This window comes from Plecotus auritus (genome assembly GCF_963455305.1).
Source record: "Plecotus auritus genome assembly, chromosome: 15".
Classification (NCBI taxonomy): Eukaryota; Metazoa; Chordata; class Mammalia; order Chiroptera; family Vespertilionidae; genus Plecotus; species Plecotus auritus.
This window is the reverse complement of record NC_137781.1, coordinates 12,472,734-12,500,063: the sequence shown is the minus strand read 5'-3', so window position 1 is coordinate 12,500,063 and position 27,330 is coordinate 12,472,734. Positions and strand designations below refer to the sequence as shown.

General features: G+C 41.9%; 1 protein-coding gene across 3 annotated transcripts in view; it reads left to right on the top strand.

The window, feature by feature from the left end:
- The window catches only part of SEC11A (SEC11 homolog A, signal peptidase complex subunit), a 34,141-nt gene extending 9,931 nt beyond the window's left edge, over window positions 1-24,210 (top strand). For all 3 annotated transcript variants that reach the window (XM_080651860.1, XM_080651859.1, XM_080651861.1), the window contains 5 exons: window positions 3,776-3,885; window positions 10,028-10,177; window positions 16,011-16,130; window positions 23,171-23,228; window positions 23,718-24,210. In XM_080651860.1, the coding sequence (XP_080507986.1) occupies window positions 3,803-3,885; window positions 10,028-10,177; window positions 16,011-16,130; window positions 23,171-23,228; window positions 23,718-23,768 (462 nt within the window). In that variant the 5' untranslated portion in view covers window positions 3,776-3,802 and the 3' untranslated portion in view covers window positions 23,769-24,210. The remainder of the gene's footprint in view (window positions 1-3,775; window positions 3,886-10,027; window positions 10,178-16,010; window positions 16,131-23,170; window positions 23,229-23,717) is intronic.
- Window positions 24,211-27,330: the final 3,120 nt, after the last annotated feature.

Sequence of the window (27,330 nt, the reverse complement as noted above, 5' to 3'; positions counted from 1 at the left end):
TTGGTATTTTCTTTTTGCTTGGAGGACTTTTAAAAACTTTTTTTCGTAATGTAGATGTGCTCATGTTGAATTATATTTTGTGCCTTTGGAAAAGGTTTAATTTTGTCTCCATTCTTTTTTTTTTTTTTTTTTTAATATGCTTTTATTGATTCCAAAGAGGGAGAGAGAGTAACATCAATGATGAGACAGAATCATTGATTGGCTGCCTCCTGCACACCCCCCACTGGAGATCTAGCCCGCAACTTGGTCATGTGCCCTGACCTGGAATTGAACCGTTGACCTCCTGGTTCATAGGTCAACGCTCAACCACTGAGCCATGCTGGCTAGGCATGTCTCCATTCTTTAAAAAGGTCTTTTATTGAGTTTTAGAGAGAGAGGAAGAGGGGGAGAGAGAGAAACATTGGTGTGAGAGGGAACCGTCTATCTGTTGCCTCCTTCATGCCTTGTACCTGGGATCAAGCCTGAAACCTGGGTTTGTGCCCTGACTGGGAATCGTACCCACTACCTTCGATGCACAGGACAACGCCCACTAACTGGGCCGTACTGGCGAGGGCTTGCCTTCGTTTTTCTTTTTTTTTTAATCTCTATTTTGAAAATATTACAGATGTCTTCCCTCCCCCATTGACCCCTTCTATCCCACACTCGTCCCCCCTTGCCTTTCTTTTTGATTGTTTGTTTGTTAATCCTCACCTGAGGATATTTTTCCATTGATTTTTAGAGAGAGTGGAAGGGTGGGGGCACAGAGAGAGACATCAATTGGTTGCCTTCCACATGCACCTGAGGAGGGCTGGGAATTGATCAAGCCTGCAACAGAAGTACGTGCCCTTAACCAGAATTGAACCTGGAACCCTTCAGTCCACAGGCCAATGCTCTATCCACTGAGCAGAACTGGCCAGGGCATTGCCTTCATTTTTGAAAGAAATTTCTCCGGGTATAGAATTTTAGGTTGATAGTTTTTTTTCTTAGTACTTTCAAGAAGTCTGCTGTTATTTCAAGAGCTCGAGCTATTCCTGTCCCATATGAATGCTGAGAATTGTTCCGTCTGCTCCTTTTGGATGGTTCTTTTGTATCTTTGGTAATTCCTTCAGAGGCATGTGCTGATCATCGCTGGTCGTCTTTCTGCCGAGGACTTGAGCAGAGATACTCTGCAGACCTTTGTGTAGCGCTCATTTACATCCTGCCCCGGGTCTCTAGCTACCTTTGCCTCCTCAACTCCCAGTTCTTCAAGTCAAGAAGACTTCCAGGCTCTGTCTGCATTCCCCTTTGCCCTTGTTCTAGAAACTCTCTAGTCTGTCAGTTGGGGCAAGTTCCTCCTTTCTAAGCAATCACAGTCCTGTGCTACATGGATGCAGTCACATGTTTAATGTCTGAAACCCTTTGTTTCATCTATTTTGTCCAGTTACTTAGTTATTTCAGGCAGGGAGGTAACTGGTCCCTGTTACTCCATCTTGGCCTAAACATATTTTTGAGATTCATCTGTGTTGTATGTATCAGTAGTTCATTCTTTCTCTTCCTGAACAGTATCCTAGTGTGTGGAAATATTGCAGTGTATTCATCTGTTGATGACATTTGTTTGTTTGTTTGTTTTCACCAATTTGAGGCTATTATGAATGAAGCTTCTGTACCTGTGTAATGAATAGATAAGTTTTCATTTGTCAGATCATAAAACAGTCTTAACGGATTTTTTAAAATGAGACTTGTGTTACTGTTACTGATATTATGCCTGTTTTGACTATTCAGGATTTTTGTTGTTGTCATTATCATTGAAGATTCTCACTGGGACAAGTAGTGACTTTATTGGGCCATGATAACAGTGTCTGATCTGAACATGCTTCAGTTTTGCCAGTGCCATCGGTTTTACATTTTGCTGCTGTCAGTGTGCCTGCCTCCAATACCCTAGCTTCTGATCACTTCTGTGAGTTAGAAAGCAGGGAAATTGTGGTTATGGGTTATGAGTCTGTTAGTTTGAGGGCCTAAGATAAGACTTTAGGCCAACTGCTAGTTTATTTTTATTTTTTTTATCCTCACCGTAGGAGTGAGAATATTTTTTCCAATGGTTTTTAGAGAGACTGAAAGGGAGGTGGTGGGGAGGGGGACATATATCGATGTGACAGAGACACTTCAATTGGTTTGCCTCCCGCACGTACCCCGACCCGGGCCAGGGATCAGACCTGCAACCCAGGTAGTACATGCCTTGTGTGCCCTTGACCAGAATTGAACCACAGTCCTTGGGTGCACAGGCCGGCGCTCTAACCACTGAGCAATGCCACCCAGAGCAGGTCAACTGCTATTTTGTAGCTCTGACACATTTTGCTTCCATGGTCACTTCTGTCTTTGCTTAAAATTGCAGGAAGTCTGACTTCTATGAAAATATCCTATATGTTGAACTTCAGACATCTCTTACAAGAATAGAAATATAATTGACATGTTTGATAATAGATAAATGAACAGTACATAACTTTCAGATTATGGCCTGTTAAATGATAGTATTTAAAGTTACCATCACTGCCAAAACCGGTTTGGCTCAGTGGATAGAGCATCGGCCTGCGGACTGAAAGGTTCCGGGTTCGATTCCGGTCAAGGGCATGTACCTTGGTTGCGGGCACATCCTCAGTGGGAGGTGTGCAGGAGGCAGCTGATCGATGTTTCTCTCTCATTGATGTTTCTAGCTCTCTATCCCTCTCCCTTCCTCTCTGTGAAATATCAATAAAATATATTAAAAAAAATAATAATAAAGTTACCATCACTTTTATTTTGCTGAATTTTCTGTCCTCGGTTATATCTCTTTAGTTATTTTAAATCTAGAACAGTCTCCCTTGTTTATTTCCACGATACTGAATTTTTGGACTTGAACAGTTGTCTTATGGATTGTTCACATGCCACATATATTTTAAAAATAACAAAAGCGAACTTACATTGTACATATTTTTGAAATTTTTGTTTTTTCACTTGAAAGCATCTAATGAATGTCTTTTCAGGTTCACATTTTCAATGGTACATTCAAGGTTGTCTATAATCTGAGCTTCATAATATGCTTTTCCAGATTCTCCCCGAACTCTCCAGCACCATCTTTTCATTTCTTGAGCCATCTGCCATGGTGTCCAGTCATCCTCTCTACTTTTACCCATTATGCAGCCTTACACCAACACAATCAGCTCAGATTATTTCCCTCATTTATAATGCCTCTCTAGTATTGCGTCTGCTTATTCAAGTCATAGGATTTTACAATCTGTCAAGTAGTGCAAATGTGTTAAGAAAGAAAGAAGGCTGGCCTTCAAGTCCTAACTGTGTGACTGCCAAGTTGTATGACTTTGGCGAAGTCACTTCCTCTCTCTGAGACTAAATTTTCTCAACTGTAAAATGAGGGGTGGGATTAAATGTCATTGAACAGCCCATGATTATCAAGGGATAAATATTGTAGACAAGTGAGTACTAGAGGAGTTCAAAAGAACTGGTTTGTCACTGTTGGCTGGTATGTATCATGAATGTGATTGCATTTAAGCTGAAAGATTGTGAAAGTACAAATGAAATAACTTACGTGAAAGGTTCTGAAAATAGTAAGTTATATAAATGTAACCTATGTTAGTAAACAAAATGGAGCAAGGTACTTGGGGTGAGAGAGAAGGCTGATTGTGTAATTATTAGAGTTTTAAAGACTCTCGGAAGTTTAGCTGCTGTAATAGTGCTACTTGAAACCTTTAAATTGATACTACTCTCTGTACTTTCCTGGGAGGGGATAATCATAGATCTAATCTCTTCTCCTTTGTTCTTACAGCTGTATTATCAAGTCCTAAATTTTGGAATGATTGTCTCCTCAGCACTAATGATCTGGAAGGGGCTAATGGTCATAACTGGAAGCGAAAGTCCAATTGTGGTGGTGCTCAGGTAATAATTTTTCTTTTCAAGGCGTGGCATTGCTTGGGAGAAACATTGAGACATTGAATAATTGTTGTATCATTCCTCTAGAAACTACACCTTCTCAGAAGAGGGCCTGGAAGAAAATTAGTTACTGTGTATCAATTGTGAGACATTCTCAACATGTTAGACACTTCATAATTCAGACCCAAAGGGCTTCTGACCTCTCTACAAAACATTTACTATGTGAGCTTTATTTTCAGCACATCTCTTAAGAAAGTGTTTCAATGTACTTTATTTTCCCGAAGTTCCTCTGTCTTCTTGCTCTTCACTTTGATACATTAAGCTGGTATTTAGTTGTTAGTTTGCTAGATTATATATCATCTCCAAAGAAATTGTTTTTCTGCAGCATGTTCTCATTGTCGGTGCAGAAGCATCACTAATTATTTCCATGTTTCCTGCTGACCTTTAAATATCATTTCTAAATAGATTCCAGGAATCTTGAATATACTAATGCCATCTCTTTTTTTAAAAAAGTGTATTTTTATTGATTTCAGAGAGGAAGGGAGAGGGAGAGAAAGATAGAAACAACAATGATGAGAGAAAATCATTGATCGGCTGCCTCCTGCACGCCCCACACTGGGATTGAGCCTGCAACCCAGGCATGTGCCCTGACCGGGAATCAAATCACATCACACCCTTCTGATCCATAGGTCAGTGTTCAACCACTGAGCCACGCTGGCCGGGCTACTAGTGCCATCTCTTAAAGTGACAAATAGTCCTGAATTTTTTTTCTCCACTGTACTTCTTCCCCCTCCTTATATTCCTAATGTTAGTGCTTTAAAACTTAACTTACTCATTTTTGGAGAATTACCACTTGGTTACTTGAGTCATTATGGATCTGTCTTATTTTGGGCTTAATTATAAAAGCTCTCCCAAGTCTTTTCTGGAGATGGAGTATAAACATAAAATAAAAATCATTATCTAGAGTCTAGTTAATAGTACATTACTCTCAATAAGATGCATTTGACTCTTTCATTGTCGTATAGGACAGTGGTCACCAACCTTTTGGACCTTATGAACCACCAGTGGTCCGTGGACCACCTGATGGCGATCACTGGTCTAGGATATACTTCCAGCAACAAGTGGTTGGCAGCACTGGGTCTCCAGTGTCTTACTTGACCTTAGTTCTGTTTTTATTAATAATCAAATGCAACTGTAACTTCAGAGATCCACAGAAATGTATGGGTTTTGTTAGCTGGGAAAGTATAGAGAATTGGATCTCTGTCTCTTTCATTGTCTGACTACACTATTGGGCAAGTCACTTATTCACTGACCCAAAGTTTCACCTATGAACTGAAGGCTGAACCTACCTGATGTCAGAAGTCCTTTCCAATCCTAAAATCATGTGGCCTGAAGTTCCCAGACAGTCCTGGATTCAGGGAGAGCTTCGCTTGGTGAAGTGTCCAAACACTGACCAAAGGGGAAGCCACACTAATTGGCTCTGTGGGGAACAGGTGTGGAGAGAGGGTCCATGGAAGGCACCTGTGGATACTCTTCTGGAATTACTTCAGATGGAGTTTCCTTCAGTGGAGATGTTTAAAGACAATCCAGCCCTAGCTGGTTTTGCTCAGTGGATAGAGCGTTGGCCTGCGGACTAAAGGGTCCCAAGTTCGATTCCGACCAAGGGCACATGCCTGGGTTGCGGGCTCAATCCCCAGTAGGGGGCGTGCAGGAGACAGCTGATCAATGATTCTCTCTCATCATTGATGTCTCCATTTCTCCCTCTCCCTTCCTCTCTGAAATCAATAACAATATATTTTAAAAATACTATCTAATAAAAGAGTAATATGCAAATTAACCATCACTCCACTACACCCACAAGCCAATCAGGAGTGAATATGCAAATAAACCCAACCAAGATGGCTACGGGCACAGAGAGCAGGAGGGAGGCTTGGGTTTCCCCGGCAATGGAGGAAGCCAAGCTTTTCGCCTGCCCTTGCCAGCCTAGGCCTCCACTCAAGGCTACAAAGTTTCAATGATAGAAGATACCTGAACCCAAACAGAAATGGGGGCAGCCAGGGAGCTAGAAAGAGCAGGAGGTTAGGGTTGCCCCTGGCAATGGAGGAAGCCAAGCTTTCCACACACCCTGGCTGGCCCAGGCCTCGCTTAAGGCTACAAAGTTTCAATTATAGAAGATACATAAATCCCAATAGAAATGGCTGCCGCCACGGAGCAAGCAGAAGGCTTGGCTCCGCTCCCAGCTAGAAAGTTTCAATTATAGAAGATAAATAAACCCCAGATACCAGGGCCTCCGCTTGGGTCGCCAGGGGGCGTGGCCGGCCTGCAAACCACCACAGGCCCCTCGCCCAGGCTGCCCCACGCCCCAAGGGAACCCCCACCCTGATCCGGGACACCCTTCAGGGCAAACCAGCTGGCCCCACCCATGCACCAGGCCTCTATCCTATCTAATAAAAGAGTAATATCCAGATTGACCATCACTCCAACACACAAGCTGGCTGGCCCCATGTGGTCAAAGATCCTGCCCCTATGTGGACACAAGATGGCCAGCAGGGGAGGGCAGTTGGGAGGGACCAAGCCTGCAAGGGAGGGCAGTTGTGGGCGATCAGGCCAGCAGGGGAGGGCAGTTAGGGTGACCCGGCTGGCAGAGGAGGGAAGTTGGGGGTGACTGGGTCTGCAGGGAAGGGCAGTGGGGGGGACTCAGGCCTGCAGGGGAGAGCAGTTGAGGTGTACCAGGCCTGCAGGGGAGGGCAGTTAGGGGTGACCAGGCCTGCAGGGGAAGGCAGTTAGGGGCAAACAGGCTGGCAGGGGAGCAGTTAGGCATCAATCAGGCTGGCAGGGGTGTGGTTAGGGGGTTATCAGGCTGGCAGGCAGAAGCAGTTAGGGGCAATCAGGAAGGCAGGCAGGCAAGCAGTTGGGAGCTAGCAGTCCTGGATTGGAGAGGGTGCAGGCTGGGCTGAGGGATACACACCCCCATGCACGAATTTCGTGCACCGGGCCTCTAGTAAATAAATAAAGACAATCGAATGACTAAGGACTTTTTCATTGGTGGTTCTGAAAATAGCCAGTTTTGCTATAGCTGGAAAATTTGTAATCAGTGGGGACTTGTGGTTAGATAAGTTATTTGGTACCTAGGTTATGTATATACTAAACTTTTCTGATTGCTAATGTGGAATTAAGAAATTAGCCTGGCCAGTGTGGCTCACTGGTTTGAGTGTCGACCCATGAACCAAGAGGTTACCAATTTGATTCCCAGTCAGGGCACATGCCCGGCTTGCAGGCTCAATACCCAATAGGCTCATGCAGGAGGCAGCTGATCAATGATTCTCTCTCATCATTGATGTTTCTATCTCTCCCTCTCCCTTCCTCTCTTTCTAACATCAATAAAAACATATTAAAAAAAAAAAGAAATTAAAAGAGACGAAGTCATTTTAAAAGAGAATCTGGTCAGGACTGGAAGGAGCAGTCATTAGAGAAAAGCAATCCATGTGATTGGGTGGCCTAGCCAGGGTTTCATGTTACTGTAAGGAATATAATTTTTACCTGAACCAAATAGGCCTCAGAGGGCTGAGGCCAACTGAGAATCCACTTTTAGGATCTTTGTGAAGCCATTAGAGATAAAGACAAAGACTTCTTATTTATTTTATTAACTGACGTTTCAGGGAACATTCAAAACTTTTCTTTTTACAGAGCTGAAGCCAATTTTAAAATATTTCAATAATTTATATGTAATGTCTTATAAAATTTTTCATGATTGATGATTAAATTTAAAAGTATAGTTTAATCAAATAATATTAAGAAGGTTACTAATAATTTATTTAATGTTTAAAACGTTTTTCCAGGCCCTGGCTGGGTAGCTCAGTTGGTTAGAGCATCATCTCAATATGGCAAGGTTGTGAGTTCTGTTCCTCATCAGGGCACATACGAGAATCATCCAATGGATAAATGAATAAGTGGAACAACAAATCGATTTTCTCTCTCTCTCTCTCTCTCCCTCTCCCCCCTCTCTATCTCTAAAATTAATAAAAATGTAATAAAAATAAATAAAAGTTTCCCCTGGTTTCTTTCTTTTTTTCTTTTTTAAATCCTCACCTGAGAATATATTTTTACTGATTTTAGACAGCAAGGAAGAGAGAGAATCATCAATGTGAGAAACATTGATCAGTTGCCTCACACACACACACACACACACACACACACACACAAACAGGGATCAGACCAGCAACCTAGGTATGTGCCCTGACTGGGAATTGAACGCACACCTTACAGTGGACAGGTTGATGCTCCAACCACCTGAGCCACCCAGCCAGGGCTCCCCGGGTTTCTTTCTTTAATGGTCCTCTCACTGCACACTTTTATCTGTTTAATTGTCATCTGTAGCTGAACTTTAAACCTGTTTATCTCTCATCTACCTTTCTTCCCTGGTATCTAGACTGTTTTCACCTCACACTGGACATTTGCACCTGCACCATTGCATTGAAACCCCATGTAATGAAAAGTGAAGTTCATCTTTTCTCACAACCTCTTCTTTTTCCTCATTTTTCTGTGACTATCTCTGTCATCTACTCAGTTGCCAGTGTTAAAACCTAGGAGTCATTCTGTCATATCCAGTGGGCCATGGAGTTTGTTCTTTTCCCGATCTCTGTTCTACCCTTTATAGTCGTCCCCCTGCTGCTGTTCTATTTCAAGCCCTCATCATTTCCTCCTCAGCAGCCTGGGCTGTTGCAGTGACCTTTAAAAAAACTGCTTTTTTAATCAGTAAAAAAGTTAGTATATTTTCATTATATGAAATGTTGAAAACACACACAAATCTAGATGAAACTAAGTCACCCCTAGTTCTGGGATATAATTGTTACACTCAGGTCTCTTTTTTTCACGTATTATTTCTTATATAATTGAGGTAATTCCATATATACAACCTTTTCTCTGTATTTTTATCCTTATTCTCCTGTGTCTATTTTTTAAATAAAATTTTTAATATTTGCAAAATGTTCAATTATAAGTAATAGCCTGGACAACTGGTCTCCAAATCTACCTTCTCGTCCATTCTACTTATTAATTCAATCAATATTTGAATGACTTGTGTATATCCAAAGCTTCTGAAGTGATGGTTCTTAAATGCAAATATTACAATACTTCCTGCTTAAAATTCTAGAGTGGCTCGGAGGCAGTTTGGCACAGTGAGAGTGGATTTTGTTGGACTCCCTTGGTTCCTATCTCTCCTTTATCATTTCCTTGATGTATAACTTCAGGCCTCCCTAAGCCTCAGTCAGTCTCCTTATGTAGAGAGTCCAGAGTCTTCAAACAAAAGACTGTCTTGATTTTTATCCCCTGTCTATCCATCTTTTTCTTACTAAATCTATTATTATTGCAAACTGGAGCTTGAGTTCCTAAAAATAACACTGATTGCCTTCTTCCTCATAGAAAGAAAAGGTTCCTTAATGAGTGTACATATCTTAGGCCCTTTGAAGCACTTGGTATAGGGTAGAACAGGTGAGAGAGGAGAAGTTTGTCCTCACTAATTACCATGGAATTGAATGCTTTGCTCATTTCTGAAATTTTTAGGCAAAAATCTCTTTTCTTGTCCTTGGTTTTCTCTCTTGTTTTTCTTTTTAAAATAAATAAATTGATACCACAAACATTATCTCTGTAACTGACTGTTCTTTGACTTGAGCTCTTCTTCCTTCTTCGTGGTTTGAAATCATAAGGTCATCTTGGTCTGTAACTTTATAAATGGCAGGAGAAGATGATCCAGTTCTCATTTGAATATTTGAATATGTTTATTGTTTTCAGAAGAAGTGAGGATAAGAACAGTGATTATAAAGTTCATTCTGTTTGTCACTTGAAATTTTAAAAGGTTAAAGAATCAGTAGCATTGCCCTTTTCAAAGATTTAAGCTCCTTTGAATAGTAATGCTTGAAATGGAAGTAGTTAATAAATGCTAACAACTAAAGAAACCTTTAGTATAACTCCTTAGTCTGAGGAAACCATATTTTCAGAATAGTATACATTTGTGTTGTCAATATATTTGTTAAGGTATTGAGTATATTTCAAAGGTGATACTTGAGATTATTTTGTTGAATATCTAATTTTGAAAGTAAATTTATTCTCAGATTTTCTCCTTGCTATTGTATTCTTCTGTCCCTCCCAGTGGCAGCATGGAACCTGCATTTCATAGAGGAGATCTTCTCTTTCTAACAAATCGAGTTGAAGATCCCATACGAGTGGGAGAAATTGTTGTTTTTAGAATAGAAGGAAGAGAGATTCCTATAGTTCATCGAGTCTTGAAGATTCATGAAAAGTATGTGCAAACTATATATTTTTTGTTTTAAAATATTTTTATGTTGTGGTGTTTACAGTATTTAATTTTGATAACCCAAAGGTTAAAACGGGGAGGAAACTCCTAGGTCCTTCTCTCAATTCATTTTTATGAATGTCTGAAGACTTGGTGAATATTTGAAAACAAAATTGTTAGTTATTAATTCATTGATTTCCCTGGAGGTTTTTCTTGGTTCCCAACCAGATCAGTAACCCTGTATATTTCACAGCAGTAAACAACTTAATGGGCCTATTTGACTACATAAGAACATTTCTTTCAGATGATACGGGCCTGGCGGTCACTATGAGCAACTTGCTTAAAATGGCATCGGTCACATCAAGCCCCAGAAATCGTTTTGCCTAACACTCCACCCCTCATGATCAGCTCTTATAATCTCACCTGTCTTCTGGAACGGTCCCTGAGCCTCGGAGGGGATAGAGGAACACAGTTGTCATTTTTTGTTCCTCTATCAGTTGTCCACATGGTAGACAAAGGCCACAAGAACAGTGTGCTGTTGCTCTGTGTGTGTGCATGTGTGCGTGTGTGTGTGTGTGAGATATGTACATAATCCCCCCAAATGACATAAAGGTTAATCCCAAATAGAATCTTCTGATATAATCAATGAGGAAGCCCCAATCTTTTAACATTTCAAATAAGAGTAAATATACAACTTTTCCAGATGCCATAGAAAATTTCTAAAATCTAAGTTACTCTTTTGAATGTAGATACTTGCATTTTTTAATTAAAAAGGACATATGTAAAACCGTTAGAGTCACGTGGGGTTGAGGGGGAGCATAAGAATGAGCAAATATTTCACCTCTGGGTCTCAGTTTCCTGATCTGTGATACAGAGAATTTTAGGAAAGTGCTTTATGAGGTCTCTAAGTTCTAAGCCTTCAAATCTGTGGTATTTCTAGTTAAGGAAGACTTTGAGAAGGCTAGGAAAGAAAGAAATGAAGGAAAAAGAAGGTTGTCCTGGAGGACGCACAGAGGGGAAGGGAAATGGTGGGGTAATGTAGGTTCTTGAGTATGGGGAAGCCCTAAATAAATATTCTTACTGGACCACCCTCCAGCAGAGTTTATCTTCTCCACCTAAAGACGAGGCAGCTGTCGGTTGTTGATTTTTGCTAATCCCCATAAACATCCGAGTTTAGAAGAGTTTTCTTCACTATAGAATAAAGATCTGACTGCTCTTTTTTCAGAATCGAGTATGTATTTTGAAAGAGATAATTTTTAAATGGCATTCTATTAACAAGGAAGGACTAACTACATTTTTTTGGAATTTATTTTGGAATTGCAAAGGTTTATTCAGTATGGGTAGCATTTTCCAGATTCTTCAGTTGGGTTTGGGTGTTTGTTCTCAGCACTGCCTGTTGTGGACAAAGCTGAACCAACTTTCCCCGGAGTTTATCAGAGAAAATCAATTTAAACCGAGGCCCTGCTTTGGGTAGAGCAAATATTGTCCATTTTTATGTGTGATCCTTTGAAATCCAGTGAAAAAATTTTTTAATTCCTTATTGTTTAAAGTATTACATATAGTATTACATATGTCTCCTTTTTCCAGTGAGTTTTTAAATTTTAAAACAGTTCATCTTGTTTCAGGGCAAGTTCATTGACAGATGTTATATCAACTACAGATTCCTTAAATTTTAAAAGTAATTTTTAAAAAAACACTTTTTTTTTTTTTTATTGATTTAAGAGAGGAAGGGAGAGAGAGAGAGAGAAACATCAACGATGAGAGAATCATGGACCCGTTGCCTCCTGCATGCCCCCTTCTGGGGATGGAGCCCACAATCCAGGCATGTGTCCTGACTGGGAATCCAACTGTGACCTCCTAGTTCATAGGTTGCCACTGAACCACTGAGCCACACAGACCGGCCTTAAAAGTCATTTTTATCAGATTTTTTAATATTTTATGATGTGTGGTACTGTGTAATCTGGGCGGTTTGGTGATTTCTTTCCAACTCTTGAGATGCCTTCAACTTGCACGACTGTTTAAAAAGCAGATGCTATTAATATTCTCAAATTTCCCGTCCCCTTCTTTGTTTCACGGACACTAACATACCTGGTTGTAATAATCACCTGATTTAATGGTATTAGCATTGTTCTTAAATATAGGACCCAAAGACAAACAAAGTGGATTCAGTCTCATGTAGTCAATCTGTCCTGGGTGTTTTCAGGCTGGTTTCTGCACTGTTCATTTCTTTCAGAAGCAATAACATCCTGAGCTTTAAGAAGACTAGAGGTAGGAATTGTTCAGCTGACCTCTCTCTTCTGTTTATTCCTCCCTTTCTCCTCCTCCTGCTTATTCTGTAAGGTGCTTTTGCCAATCTGTGAATAGCATCTAAAGCTCTCTTTTCATGTATCTCCAACTTATGAACATTCTTATTACCTGTGTATTGTTATACATGATGCTGTGTAAATTGGAAAATACAGAAAACAAAATCACATGTAATCCTAGCACCCAGAGATAATGTTAAATTTGGGGTAAACCTCTTTTTATTTTGTAAACACGCTGCATAATTTTTTTGTTTTGTTTTTTAATATATATATATATATATATATATATATATATATATATATATTGCTTTTCTTTTTATTTTATTTTTTTCAAATTTTTATTAAGGTATTATATGTGTACATATCTTACCATTGCCCCCCCCACCCCACTCCCATACATGCCCTCACCCCCCAATGTTTTGCATCCGTTGGTTACTCTTATATGCATGCATACAAGTCCTTCAGTTGATCTCTTATTTCCCCCACCTCTCCCTAACCTTCCCACTGTAATTTGACAGTCTGTTTGATGCTTTACTGCCTCTGTAACTATCTTTTGGTTCATCAGTTTATAATGTTCTTCATTATCCCCAAATGAATGAGATCATGTGGTATTTTTCTTTCATTGACTGGCTTATTTCACTTAGCATAATGTTCTCTAATTCCATCCAGGTGCCTACAAATGGTAGTAATTCCTTCTTTTTTATGGCAGCATAGTATTCCATTGTGTAGATGTACCATAGTTTTCTGATCCAGTCATCTGCTGATGGGCACCTAGGCTGTTTCCAAATCTTAGCTATGGTGAATTGTGCTGCTATGAACATAGGGGTGCATATATCCTTTCTGATTGGTGTTTCTGGTTTCTTAGGATATATTCCTAGGAGTGGGATTACTGGGTCAAATGGGAGTTCCATTTTCAGTTTTTTGAGGAAACTCCATACTGTTCTCCACAGTGGCTGCACCAGTCTGCATTCCCACCAGCAGTGCACGAGGGTTCCTTTTTCTCCGCATCCTCACCAGCACTTGTCGTTTGTTGATTTGTTGATGATAGCCATTCTGATAGGTGTGAGATGGTATCGCATTGTCTGTTTTTTAATATACTTTTATTGATTTCAGAGAGGAAGGGAGAGAGAAATAGAAACATCAGTGATGAGAGAGAACCATTGATCGGCTGCCTCCTACACGCTCCCCACTGGGGATTGAGCCCACAGCCAGGGCATGTGCCCTTGACTGGAATCGAACCTGAGACCCCCTCAGTCCACAGGCCAACGACCTATCCACTGAGCCAAACCGGCTAGGGCCACGTTTGCATAGTTTATCTTTAACTTTCTGTGAAGTGATTATTTCCTCCTTCCTACCATCACAGCATTATGATGGTTAAATTAAACTGCAAGTGTGTTGCACTCCTTAGAGGTGGGTAATGTTAAATATTTGGTCCCTGTACTAGCAAGGGGAAAGTTTGATATTACTGTATTGTCGGCCAGTATTTTGGGCCTGTGAGTTGTGAGGTACCGGAGTCCATCTAATAGGAGCTGGTTGCCACCAGAGAACATTGTTACACTGTTAAGTAGAGGAAGGAGACTATCGTTTTTGCGAGCAGCTATAGGGGTCTCTCCTGCCTGTGTCAGGGCCCTGGGCAGAGGCGGAGAAGATTGGGTCTGCCTGTTGGGTTGGTTGGTTGGCAAATCATCTATTTGGAAATAACCCACCTCTCCCATAGCATCCCTTTCCTTTCCTGGGAAGTTTCCCATTTCCCAGTCACCCTCTCCTATTTGGTTTTACTTTTCTGCCTCGGTGTTGTTGCTATCTTCATGGTTGAATTGACTCGCTTCCTGCGGCTCCCCCCTCCTGGCACCTGTCCTCTTTTACCCTCCAGTATTTTTCAGACGTTCTTTCCTTTACAGAGTTGTCAGCTGCACGTTATTTTTCTCTGCATATATTTGCATTTTTTCTTATTGGAACCTCATTTTTAATGTGACTATTTGCACCTCGCTGTTTTTGGTGTTTGCAACACCTCCCAATTTAGTTCCATCTGCAGATTTAGTGTCTAGTGAGCCAGTTTCTGGCTTAGCATCTCAGTGAATACTAGTCAGTAGGAGTCTGGAGCTAATTTTCTTCTTTCTAGTATGATGGCTAACCCAGACTCACTTGAACTAATTTTAAGATGGTTTTTATCAACTGTAAAATGTACTTTGCTTTCAGTTAAAATGTAAAGTTACTAGAAACCTCATGATTCTTTATTTTATTTTATTTTAATATATTTTTATTGATTTCAGAGAGGAAGGGAGATGGGGAGAGAGATAGAAACATAATGATGAGAGAGAATCATTGATTGGCTGCCTCCTGCAGGTCCCTTACTGGGGATCGAACCATGATCTCCTGGTCATAGGTCAATGCTCAACAATTGAGTCACACCAGCCCGGCCCACATGGTTCTTTAGAAGAATTAAACTAGTAAGTTTCTGATTAAGTAAGATACTGTTATTTTTGTTCTTTTTTAAAAAATATGGTTTTTAAATATGGAGAATTTCTAGCATGCATAAAAGTAGACAAAACAGTACAGTGAACTCCCAAAAGCCTGTCACCCAGTCCCAATAATTATTTTTTTTAAATGTAGTTTTATTGATTTCAGAGAGGAAGGAAGAGGGAGAGATAGAAACATCGATGATGAGAGAAAATCATTGATTGGCTGCCTCCTGCATGCCCCGTAGTGGGGATCGAGCCCGTAACCTGGGCATATGCCCTTGGCCTGAATCGAACCCAGGACTCTATCCACTGAGCCAAACTAGCTAGGGCCCAATAGTTATTAATCTATGGCTAATTCTGTCCCACCTACACTAACACTTTCCCCCCTATCCTGCATGTATTATTTTGAATCAAATCATAGATATCACGTCATGTCATAGGTAAATATTTTAGTAAATATTTATGAACTATAATCAGTGAGCTTTTTTTAACAGTTTGAATCCAGATTCAGATAAAGGTCCTCAGTTGAAATTGGTTGATATGGCTTATAGTGTCTTTTATTTAATATGTAAATTCCTTTTCCAACATTTTGTTCTTTGCAATTTATTGGTTAAAGAAACTGGGTCATTCTGTAGTTTCACATAACCTTCATTTTGCCTGTAGGGTAGTTAAATGTGTTCCTTTGCTCTGTGTATTTAAAAAAAAAATTGGTGGTTTGTCTTTGTTTTAATATAAAAATGAGATTATTCTGCACATACTATTTTATAATCTTTTCTTCACTTAATACAGTTTGTATGATCTTCAATGCATTAGTCTTCTGTAACATTGTCCTTAATGCTTTCTTAGTATGTCAACTCCTGAATGTTAAACTTTTAGCTTGTTACCAGTTTTTCCGAATTATAAACTACACGGCTATAAACATCCTTTTAGCTAAATAAATAATTCTTTTGAGCTTGGGAATGGTGATTAAAATACCACAGTTCCACAGGAATTTTTGGTTAACAAGAGCAAATTTTATGCTTTGAAATGACATCAAGGTATTTGATGACTTGGTTTTTCTCTTATTCTTTTAAGGCAAAATGGACATATCAAGTTTTTGACCAAAGGAGACAATAATGCGGTTGATGACCGAGGCCTCTATAAACAAGGACAACATTGGCTAGAGAAAAAAGATGTTGTAGGGAGAGCGAGGGGGTAAGTAGAGTGCACTTGCAAGGTTTTTCATGTCTCTTGAAACTTGGCCCCTTCAATCGTATTGCTGATCCTACACAGTTGACATAATGGTTGGGTCCTGGTTCTTTCAAATCAACTTATATCCTCTGAAAAGGTAGGCTTCTTAAATGCATTTAAAGCTTCAGATATACGCTCCAGAGGGGTGGGAATGGGGGGCAGTGAAAGAATAGAACATTAGTGATGAGATGACAAATTGCAATGACGGTGTTAAAAATTCCTTTGTTTACTCCAGTCAAGAAATGTTATCGGGCACCACCCATGGACTCTCCTGTTTGTACTCCGCTGGGCTCTGGGGATCCCCAGGAGTTTAATCCCACTTCATGAAACTTACATTTCTTAAGTATTTACTGAATCAGCCACTTAAAGCGTTCATCTAAATTAACTTGTTCATATTAATTTACACCTTACTGTTTTATTTCTGGTCTTGAAATTATTGAGGTCAAATGAGATTTAAAAGTTATATTAAGCCTGTTTATTTCAGATTTTAACAGGAGAACAAATCAGTGGAGGACAGGAATTGTAAGTGATTGGTATGAGGAAGTATGGGATTGTTAACTACCTTCATGTTTTTAATAATATTAACCATAACTGACATTTATTAGGGCTTACTATGTGCCAGCGATTCATTCTAAGTGCTTTGCAAGTATTACCTTTTTTAACCTCAGAACAACCCTAACATTTCCATTCTGTAGATGAGGAAACAGGCAAGCGAAGTTGCTTATCTGAGGTCACACTGGTGGTAAGTGGCCGGATGACCTCGGAGCCCACCTTCTTAGCCATCGCACCAGAATTACAGGCATAACAGCTCTGAGATGGGTAGCTGCTGGCTCTCAGCGTTCAGATGCCACGTGACACTCTGACCGCTGTGAGAGCACCTGCTCCTCTCACCTGGGACGGACAGTGTGAACTCAGAGTGGTTCCTCTAGCGCAGCGGTTTTCAACCTTTTCCACCTCACAGCACACACAAGTCAATCAATAGAACACTGCAGCACACCAAAAAATGCATCATATTTTTTGCCAATCTGACAAAAAATAGGTATAATTTTGACTCATTCACAAGGAATGAATCGTTGGCTTTTTGTATTTGACTATCTGAAGGCAAAGAGGTCAATGCCTCTGACTAAATAGTCAGGGATTGCATGTTTTTAAATTCTTGCAGCACACTGGTTGAAAATCGCTGTTCTATCGAACAGGCCACCGCACTGAGGAGCTCAGGTCCCGTAGAGAATTAAGTGCAAGTTGTTCAGTGAGAGCTGCCACAGTGACAGCATGAGGTTGCTCAGTGTGAGGAAGAGAGATCTGAACAGAATAAGCACCATGTGCTTTGTGCCCTGCAGTGCTGGGGGCTTTCTGCGCATGCCGCCAGTTCAAGGGAGCTTCATTCCCCATGGAGAGCCAGACGTACCTTTACCATCTAAATACGATCATCCGTGTTTCTGAGAAATCATTGTCCCCGTCTCTCTCTGCTCCCAAGATGCTGCTATTAGGGTTATTCACGCTCATCAACCTCTTTGAGTCTTTTTGTTTTTAATTTGAAATGTACAGATTCATGTAGAAACATAAGGAAAAAATAGTCATCAAAAAGCAAAGTCACTTTTCTTCTGCTCCCCCTCCATAAATATTTAGCTTTCTGGTATATATTTTTTAGCCTATATGTATAAAGATGTAAATCTTAGTGTGTTTGGGGGTGTGGGTGGTTGCGCATACAGAAAACAGTTTGTGTACAGGGAAAGAATGGTCACAGTTTATAACCTTTTTTCATCCCCCAGAGTTACCAGTATCTTTACAAGTAAAAATTAATTTCCAGATCATCATTTTCAAAGCTGTATGCTTTTCCCCTGTGTGGATAGACCACATTTTTAGTTAGACAGTCTCCTGCTGTTAGACGCTTTGATTTTTTCCCCATTTTTAAAAATTATGAACAATGTTAGGATGAGCATCCTGTTAACATATATTTCAGTGCTTCTGCCCAGTCATTTCTTCATAGTCAGTTCTCAGAGGTGATGCATAAGGCTTTTGATAAACTTTGCCACAGTGTTTTATTGGTACTCCTACGAGTATGACAGTGTTCCTTTATCTGGGTCTTCATCGTTAGGTGCTTAATGCAGTTCTGTCTGCTCACTTGGACCCCTGTTTGCGTAAAAGACGCATCATCCTACCTAAACTATACACTGTGTTATTTCTAAAATTCCAACTTGAAGATACCGACCTCTCTGTGGCTTTAACAAAAAAATGAAATAGCCCGGTACTCTCTGAAGTAAGTAACTTCCCGTGAGGCATGAACAGCTGGGCACAGGATCTTAACTACACAAATTCACTTTCCATTGATTATGCCACCACTTACCTTGACACTTAAGGGGGCATATCACCTCCTTTTGTGGAAATTGTGTTTATAAAACCCTAAACTGATATTTCAAAGGCAGACTGTACCCAGACCTTGAGCCTAGAGCTTTCTCACAGATCATTCTGTAACTGTGATACAAATGTCGTTATGCATTAAAAACAATATTTTTTTCAAACAGCTGCCTGCACACTAAAAAAAATTTACACTGAAGCCCAACGCCCAGAATAAAACAAGTTTAGAAAACGTTGAGATATAATCCTTATGTCCTATATAATAAAGAGCTAATATGCTAATTAGACTGAACAGCAGAACGACGGTCCGGACAACCTTATGGACGAAGCTAGGGCTGCGAGGGCCGGCCGGGGCTGTGAGGGCCGGCCAGGGCAGCAGGGGCTGCGAGGTCCAAGCCCCCTGCACAAATTTCGTGCATCGGGCCTCTAGTTGGGATATAAAATTCATCATTTTAAAGTGTACAATTCATTGGGTTTCATTATATTCACAAGGTGTGCACAGCCATCACCACTGTCTAATTCCAGAACGTTTCCACACCCAGAAGGAAAACTCGACTCATTTGCAGTCACTCCCCATCCCCTTTTCCCTGCAGTCCCTGGCAACCACTAATCTTTCTGTCTCTATGGTTTGCCTGTTGTGGACATTTTTATAAACAGTCTTAATCTTACACTAGGCAGTCTTTTATGTCTGGCTTCTTTCACGTAGCATAATGTTTTCAAGGTTTATTCATGTTATAACACGTAGTAAAAACAATTTTATATATATTTTATTGATTTTTTTCAGAGAGGAAGGGAGAGGTAGAGAGAGTTAGAAACATCGATGAGAGAGAAACATCAATCAGCTGCCTCCTGCACACCCCCTACTGAGGATGTGCCCGCAACCAAGGTACATGCCCTTGACCGGAATCGAACCTGGGACCCTTGATTCCGCAGGCCGACGCTCTATCCACTGAGACAAACTGGTCAGGGCAGTAAAAACCATTTTAGAAAATGAAACCAGCCCTAGCCAGTTTGGCCCAGTGGTTAGAGTGTCGGCCCACCAACTGAAGGGTCCTGGGTTCCATTCCAATCCAGGGCATGTGCCTCGGTTGCAGGCTGGATCCCTGTGCAGGAGACAACCAATCAATGTGTCTTTCCCATTGATGTTTCTCTCTCTCTTCTCTCCCCCTTCCTTCCACTCCATCTAAAAATCAGTGGAAAAAATACTGTTGGGTGAGGGTTAACAAAAAAGAAAATGAAATTAATATTGAACCAACTAGGTATGTAATAGGGGTGATTCTTCCTAAATTCAGGGAGGGAGTTGAAAACCATGAGAGGACCTGTTACTCAAAGAAGAGTTAACCACAACAGGAGCAAGAGAAGGCTGGTGGGTCAGGGAATAGAGGAATCTTGACATTGAAAAGAGGAATAGCCGTAGCAGGTTTGGCTCAGTGGATAGAGCGTCGGCCTGCGGACTGAAAGGTCCTCGATTCGATTCTGGTCAAGGGCACATGCCCAGGTTGTGGTCTCAATCCCCAGTAGGGGGCGTGCAGGAGGCAGCTGATGAGTGATTCTCTCCCATCATTGATGTTTCTCTCTTTCCCTCTCCCTCTCTGAAATCAATAAAAATATAAAAGAAAAGAGGAATAAAAATATAAGGAAGGAGCAGAATAATTGAGCTCTCTGTTGGCTGAACTCAGTTTCATAGATGAGGCTTTTGAAATATACTCTATACTTAACTTGAAACAGATCATTTTAGGGTAGCAACAGTGAACCTTTTTAAGTCAGCTATGGCAGTGGTCGGCAAACTCATTAGTCAACAGAGCCAAATATCAACAGTACAACGATTGAAATTTCTTTTGAGAGCCAAATTTTTTATACTTAAACTTTTTCTAACGCCAGTTCTTCAAAATAGACTCGCCCAGTACGTGGTATTTTGTGGAAGAGCCACACTCTCAAGGGGCCAAAGAGCCGCATGTGGCTCGCGAGCCGCGGTTTGCCGACCACGGAGCTATGGTAGTCCAGACTTCCCAGATGCAGATCCCTTGTAACACCTGACAAAAGTATCTTCCGACACAACCTCAGCAGGTACTTCCTTCTGAGGCTGCTTCCTGGGTCAGCAGCACTTTGGTCCCAGAGCACCCAGGACTTCCATATCTTCACGCTCTGCCTTCTAGATGGGGACTCGGCACAGGCTGGTGTTGGCGGTGGCCTCGTGGGTGGCATTTGGTTTACTTTCTTGTGCTTTTTTTTTTTTTTTTAATATATATTTTATTGATATTTTACAGAGAGGAAGGGAGAGGGATACAGAGCTAGAAACATCAGTGAGAGAGAAACATTGATCAGCTGCCTCCTGCACACCTCCCACTGGGGATGTGCCCGCAACCAAGGTACATGCCCTTGACCGGAATCGAACCCGGGACCCTTCAGTCCGCAGGCCGACGCTCTGTCCACTGAGCCAAACCAGTTTCGGCTTTCTTGTGCTTTTTACCAACTCTGCTTTAGCAGACTTTATCTGTGCAGGGAGGAAAAAAGCACATCTGATTTGAACTGAAAGTGACTGCTGATAGCATTGTGCACCCTTTGCTGTCTCTGTCCACGGAGGGAAATGATGATACGGATCATGAAGTCCTCTGTTTGACTTTGGACTGCCTGTCATTTGCCATCTTATGTTTGGTTATATGACTCCTGAAGATCAAGGTGCTTCCATTTCACTCAGGTGGCAAAGAGAAACCAACCTTAGGGGAGGGATGTGGCCATGGGAAACTCCCCGGCAAGACTGTGTGATTACTGGGAGCCAAAGGTTGTGGTTTGAGCATCAGAGTTATTGTAAGGAGGTAACAGCGGAAGTCTCTACCCATGAGAATGGACGCTGACTGATCATCAGATCAGAATTAGCAGCCTGATACTGTCTCATAGAAATTACAGATGCTTTTATTGCTTTCAGTCTGCATTGTACCGTCGGGCATTTGCCTTTACATTCTTAAATTAGGTGATTTATCTTTACGGAAAGCTGTTGCTTTCATGAAGGTGTTGTAAATGAGACACAAGAGATTACATTAAAGAGTTGTTACATTAAAAAGAAAATATTGTGCATTAAAAATACAGAGAACCTCTCTCTCCCCCTAGCTTAGCAGTGCCATTCTGTACTGACTGTTATTTTCAACTCTTAAAGGTCATCCTGGGGTGGAAACTAAAGTGAGGGCCCTCCGAGGAGATAATATTTGCCACCACGTCTGTTCCATGCATGTCATGTGCTAGAGCATGCTTCTTGTACTTCAGTGTGCAGAGACATCATTAGGGCCCACCTTCCAGAGATGCTCGGACTCAGTAAATCTGGAAGAGATACAGTGATCTGCATTTTTTAATGTTTTCTTTGATTTTAGAGAGAGAGAGAAACATCAATGATTGGCTGCCTCCTGCACACCCCCTACTGGGATCGAGCCTGCAACCCAGGCACATGCCCTGACCTGGAATTGAACCATGGCCTCCTGGTTCATAGGTCGACTCTCAACCACTGGGCCACACGGACTAGGCATGATTTGCATTTTTTTTTAAATATATATTTTATTGATTTTTTTACAGAGAGGAAGGGAGAGGGATAGAGAGTTAGAAACATCAATCAACTGCCTCCTGCACGCCCCCTACTGGGGATGTGCCCGCAACCAAGGTACATGCCCTTGACTGGAATCAAACCCGGGACCTTCAGTCCACAGGCCGACGCTCTATCCACTGAGCCAAACCGGTTAGGGCGCATGATCTGCATTTTTAACAAGCTATTCCAGTGATTCTGACCGAGGAATCTAGGTTTTAAGGAACATCAACTTGCTCAGCTAGTTTGGCTCAGTGGATAGAGCGTCAGCCTGCGGACTGAAGGGTCCCAGGTTCAATTCCGGCCAAGGGCACATGCCTGGGTTTCGGGCTCGATCCCCAGTAGGGGGTGTGCAGGAAGCAGCAAGTAAATGATTCTCATCATTCATGTTTCTATCTCTCTCTCCCTTCCTCTTTGAAATCAATAAAATATGTTTTTACCAAAAGAAAAAGAAACATCAACTTGCCCGGCAAGTTTGTGGTCATTTGAGTCAAATGCTGCAGAATAAAGGAGGGTCAGAGCTGAGACTGGTGTGCTACATGTAGTGATTTCAACTGTTCTAGAAAGTTTCAGGACTAAGAGAGCCAAAGCCAGATAACAGGTGGTTAATAAATGAGAGGTGAGGAAATCTCAAGTACTGGAATAGGGCTCTTACACTCACTTTCTGGACACTTAGCATGAAGTACCTTGTAATGTTCTGGCTGTGTTTACCTTGTCTCCCCAACTAGATTGACAGTCCCTGAAGGTTCTGAGGACAACCCAGCCCCCAGCACTGAGTCAGCAGGTAGAATGAGAGTCACCAAATAGATGTCTAAGACGTGGACCCGGTACTGGTTGTACTGTGCAGGAGCCACGTGCCGTGGGTCTGAGCACTGTTTCCTCATCTATAGAGTGGCGATGTTCCTAACTTCCCTATCACTGGGCTGTTGAAAGGATCTGTAGGATGATGGTGTATACAAATGGACTTGGTGAACTGAAACTTAATTTTCTGTGGAAGATACTGAGAATGCTCAGTAAATGATAACTACATAGGAAGTTCTGTGACAATCAATTTTTTGTTTGTTTCTTTGTTTAGATTTGTTCCTTATATTGGGATTGTGACAATCCTCATGAATGACTATCCTAAATTTAAGGTAAGATCCTGTACTTTATTTCTCTGGATCTATTTTTGTTTTTTGGGTTTTTGTTGTTGTTGTTCATTAGAGACATGGAAGCATCGAACAGACTGTCAAATCTCAGAGGGAATGCAGGGGAGGGAGGGCAGGTGGGAAGAGATCAACCAGTGAACTTGTATGCATATATGCATAACCCAGGGACACAGACAATAGGGGGGTGAAGACCTGGGGTGGGGGACAAGGGCCGGCTGGCGGGGGCCCATGGGCGGGAAGGGGGAAGTCTGTAATACTTTCAGCAATAAAGCCTTAAAAAAAAAAAATAAAGATCCTATACTTTATGTCTCATTAAAAATGTGATCTTTTGCTCAATTTTTGGGAACTATTAAATGGATTACCCTTAGAAGAGAAGACTAATTGAATAGTGAATGCTATGTTCTGGTCGCAAAGGCCCGTTTATTTAAGGGCTCATGAACCTGTAAGGCTCCTGACTGGCTGTTTCTCTCCCAGTATGCCGTGCTCTTTCTGCTGGGCCTCTTCGTGCTGGTTCATCGTGAGTAAGAAGCTGCCTTGCTGTTCCTGGGAGGCGCCGTACTTTGTGTTACTGACGTTTGCAGTAGATGTTGGTCTGTGGCTGGTGGAGGGGAGCGCACACATGCTGCCCCTCCTGTTAGCACTGGTTTGCATTAGTTTATGTCTCCACCCAGAGTCTATGGGCAGGTGTGCGTGCCGCACGGGGCGCTCTCCAGGGGACTCTCAATCACAGGATTTCACATGTTGTCATTGTCCCACTTTCGCATTTTTGTACATCCGTGGATTTTTTATATTAAAAGGTTGAGCCAAAGCCCCCAGTGTTTGTATTTTGAAGCCAAGCTTCACTTTTAAAGTGCCTACAGAGTTCGAAGCCACCGTTCCTCCTTCTAATGGGAATGGCGCATACTGAGGTGGTCGGAAGTTTTAACGTTTTAAAATGTTAAATAAATAAAAGACTTTGCATATTGAACCCTTTATCCCTGACTTGTGTTTGTCGGGAAAGCTTTCTGCATTGGCCTTTCAGTTCTGGTTCCCAGCGCCCCCTGGGGAGATAAAGGCTGCCGTGTGACCAGTCCTTGGGCTGTGAAGATTGTCCTCACACCACCAACTGTTCCTTTGTTCGTTGTGTTTCTTTTTGTTTCTGTGATGTCAGAGTAGCCATTGACGTTCATAGGAAGTCTCTTAGTCACAAAATTCTTCACCGGGGTGTGACTCAATCGGGTGTAAACCCAGCCAGTGCTGCTTAGAGGTCCAGAAAGACTCACTCTGCTGTAGACTCCTAACCTTTTCCACACTTGACATATTTGCAGCCCTGTCTGCCGGGAGGCGGGAGGAGGGAGGAGGGAGGAGGGAGGGCAAGCGTGTCTCCTTTAAACCAGGATTTGTCTGGACCTTAAGTTCCTGGCTTTGCTCTGCAAACCTCAGGCGGTGAGGTTTCCAGTATCAAAAGCAAAGCCAGATGTTTCTTCTTTTACTATCGAGGCAGTTAGGGAGAGTAGGGTAAGCCATTGTGTTTGAATCACAAAATACTCTTAATTCCTTGTTATCTCTCTTTTTTTAAATATTCTTTTTTTCCTTTTTTTTTAAATATTTTTATTGATATTTTACAGAGAGGAAGGGAGAGGGATAGAGAGCTAGAAACATCGATGAGAGAGAAACATCGATCAGCTGCCTCCTGCACACCTCCCACTGGTGATGTGCCCGCAACCAGGGTACATGCCCTTGACCGGAATCGAACCTGGGACCCTTCAGTCCGCAGGCCGACGCTCTATCCACTGAGCCAAACCGGTTTCGGCCTTTTTTTCCTTTTTTAACATATATTTTTTATTGATTTCAGAGAGGAAGGGAGAGAGATAGAGAGATAGAAACATCAATGATGAGAGAAAATCATTGAGTGGCTGCCTCCTGCACGCCCCCTACTTGAGGGGATCGAGCCTGCAACCCGGGTATGTGCCCTTGGCTGGAATCAAACTTGGGACCTTTTAGTCCGCAAGCCGACGCTCTATTCACTGAGCCAAACGGGCTAGAGCTCCTTGTTTTCTTATATTAATGTGAAATCTCAAAGTAAGCAAGTTTTCTGTGTTGGGCTAAATGCACTCTTTCTATTATTTGTTCAACTAAAGTGGGGATCCGTTCATACTTGAATGCTAATGGAATGGGAATAGGGACAATTGATCTTCTGAAGGCCTCCCCTGTGGAGAACAGTGCCATCCTGAATCCATTAACAAGGCTTTAGCCTTCAAGCTTTGGATATGGGCTCTTAATGAGCCCAACAGAGGGTGAAACTTGGCAAGTCACAGCTAACAAGTGCTTCCTTGAACCTGTCTGGGAGGCTTCTGTTTTCTCATGAGCGAGCAGAGCACCGTGAAATAGCCCCATGTGTGGATGGCAGAAAATGGCTACTTAGCCCACTTTTTCCTCCTCGTCTGCAGAGGCGGGGGAACTGCTCCCAGCATTCATGCCCTGGCTGTTTTCAAACCAGCCCTTCGAGGACTCCTCTGGGATCCCAGCTGCCCGAGGGTAAATTACCTTGTCCTCTCACCCTTAGCCATCCAGGCTTCTCCTCATATACTCATGGGGAAGAAAACGTTAATATTTTTTCTCACTTGCATATTTTCACACCCAGTTTTGTGAAATTATTGTTTTTCCTCCTTTGCTGGATGCTCTAATTGGAAGCAACAACTACATTTCCCTGACAGGTAATCAAATCATGTACTAACATTTGAGTTGCTCTACTAGCCAATAATAAAAAGATATTTTGTATGGCAACAGGTATTATTTTCCCAGTTTTTATGTTCTCTACTTTAGCGCTAAAGCATAGGACTTAAAACTGGGAGGTTGTATTTGTAAATATAGTGAATTGTAAAAGCTCTTTGAAAATGTAAGAACTACCAGAGATGTTTAATGTAGTGTTTTAATGGAATTATAAGCTCTCTGAGATCTGGGAGGGCTTAACCATAGTGAGTGAACGGAATAGAAAAGAATAAGAACCGATAAAACTTCAAATGAGAATTTGATAATGGGATCGTCCCTTGCTGTTACTCATCCACTTCATTACCCCAACTATTGGGTCTAGATGGTATTTTATTTTATTTTTTTAAATATATTTTTGTTGATTTCAGAGAGGAAGGGAGAGGGAGATAGAAACATCAAGATGAGAGAGAATCATTGATCGACTGCCTCCTGCACATCCCCTACTTGGGATCGAGCATGTGCCCTTGACCAGAATTGAACCCGGGACCTTTCAATCCTCAGGCCGACGCTCTGTCCACTGCGCCAAACCAGCTAGGACTCTAAAAGGTATTTTCAATGCCTGTCCTCAGTTCTGGTCCCAGGTCTCTGTCCCACTGGACACTTGCACTTGACTGGCCCATCTTTCAGCTTAAGCTCATAGCAGTTCCTACAAGGCACCCCCCTCCCCCAATTTCACCTTTTCTTTGAAGGCGCATTCACATAGAGTTTTCATTTTCCCACTGCCTTTACTCACTTATTCGTTGTACATTTGCCCCCATCCTTCTGTTGCCACTGCCATCACCTAATCCAGAAGCTCATCCAGTGGCTCCCTGTCGCTAGGGTGACTGTATGTTCCAGTTGCCCTGCAGCGTGCCAGTCTGTGCCTACTTTAGGCCCTTGCCACCTGTTAGTTTATTTCAGCGCCCCCATTACTCTGAGAAGTGTCTCTTTTGGACTATACTTTTTTGTTGTTAATCCTCACTCAATATTTTTCCATTGATTTTTAGGGAGAGTGGAAGAGCGAGGAAAAGACAGAAATGTCAGTGTGAAAGAAACACATCAATTGGTTGCCTCCTGCACGAGCCCCGACCAGGGCCCGAGCCTGGGAGGAGCCTGCATCCTAGGTACGTGCCCTTGACCGGAATCGAACCCAGGACTGCAGGCTAACACTCTATCCACTGAGCCAAACTTGGACTGTAAATTTTGTTTGCCCTACGTATTACTTGTGTGTGAAGTTCAGACTTGGAATTTGGCTAACATGAAGCACCCCGGGGCTGTACCGCTGTTTTCCCACTTACCTCATACTCTCATTTCTGCTTGTCTGAGTCTCGCTTTCTTCACAGTTCTTCCTCTCTCA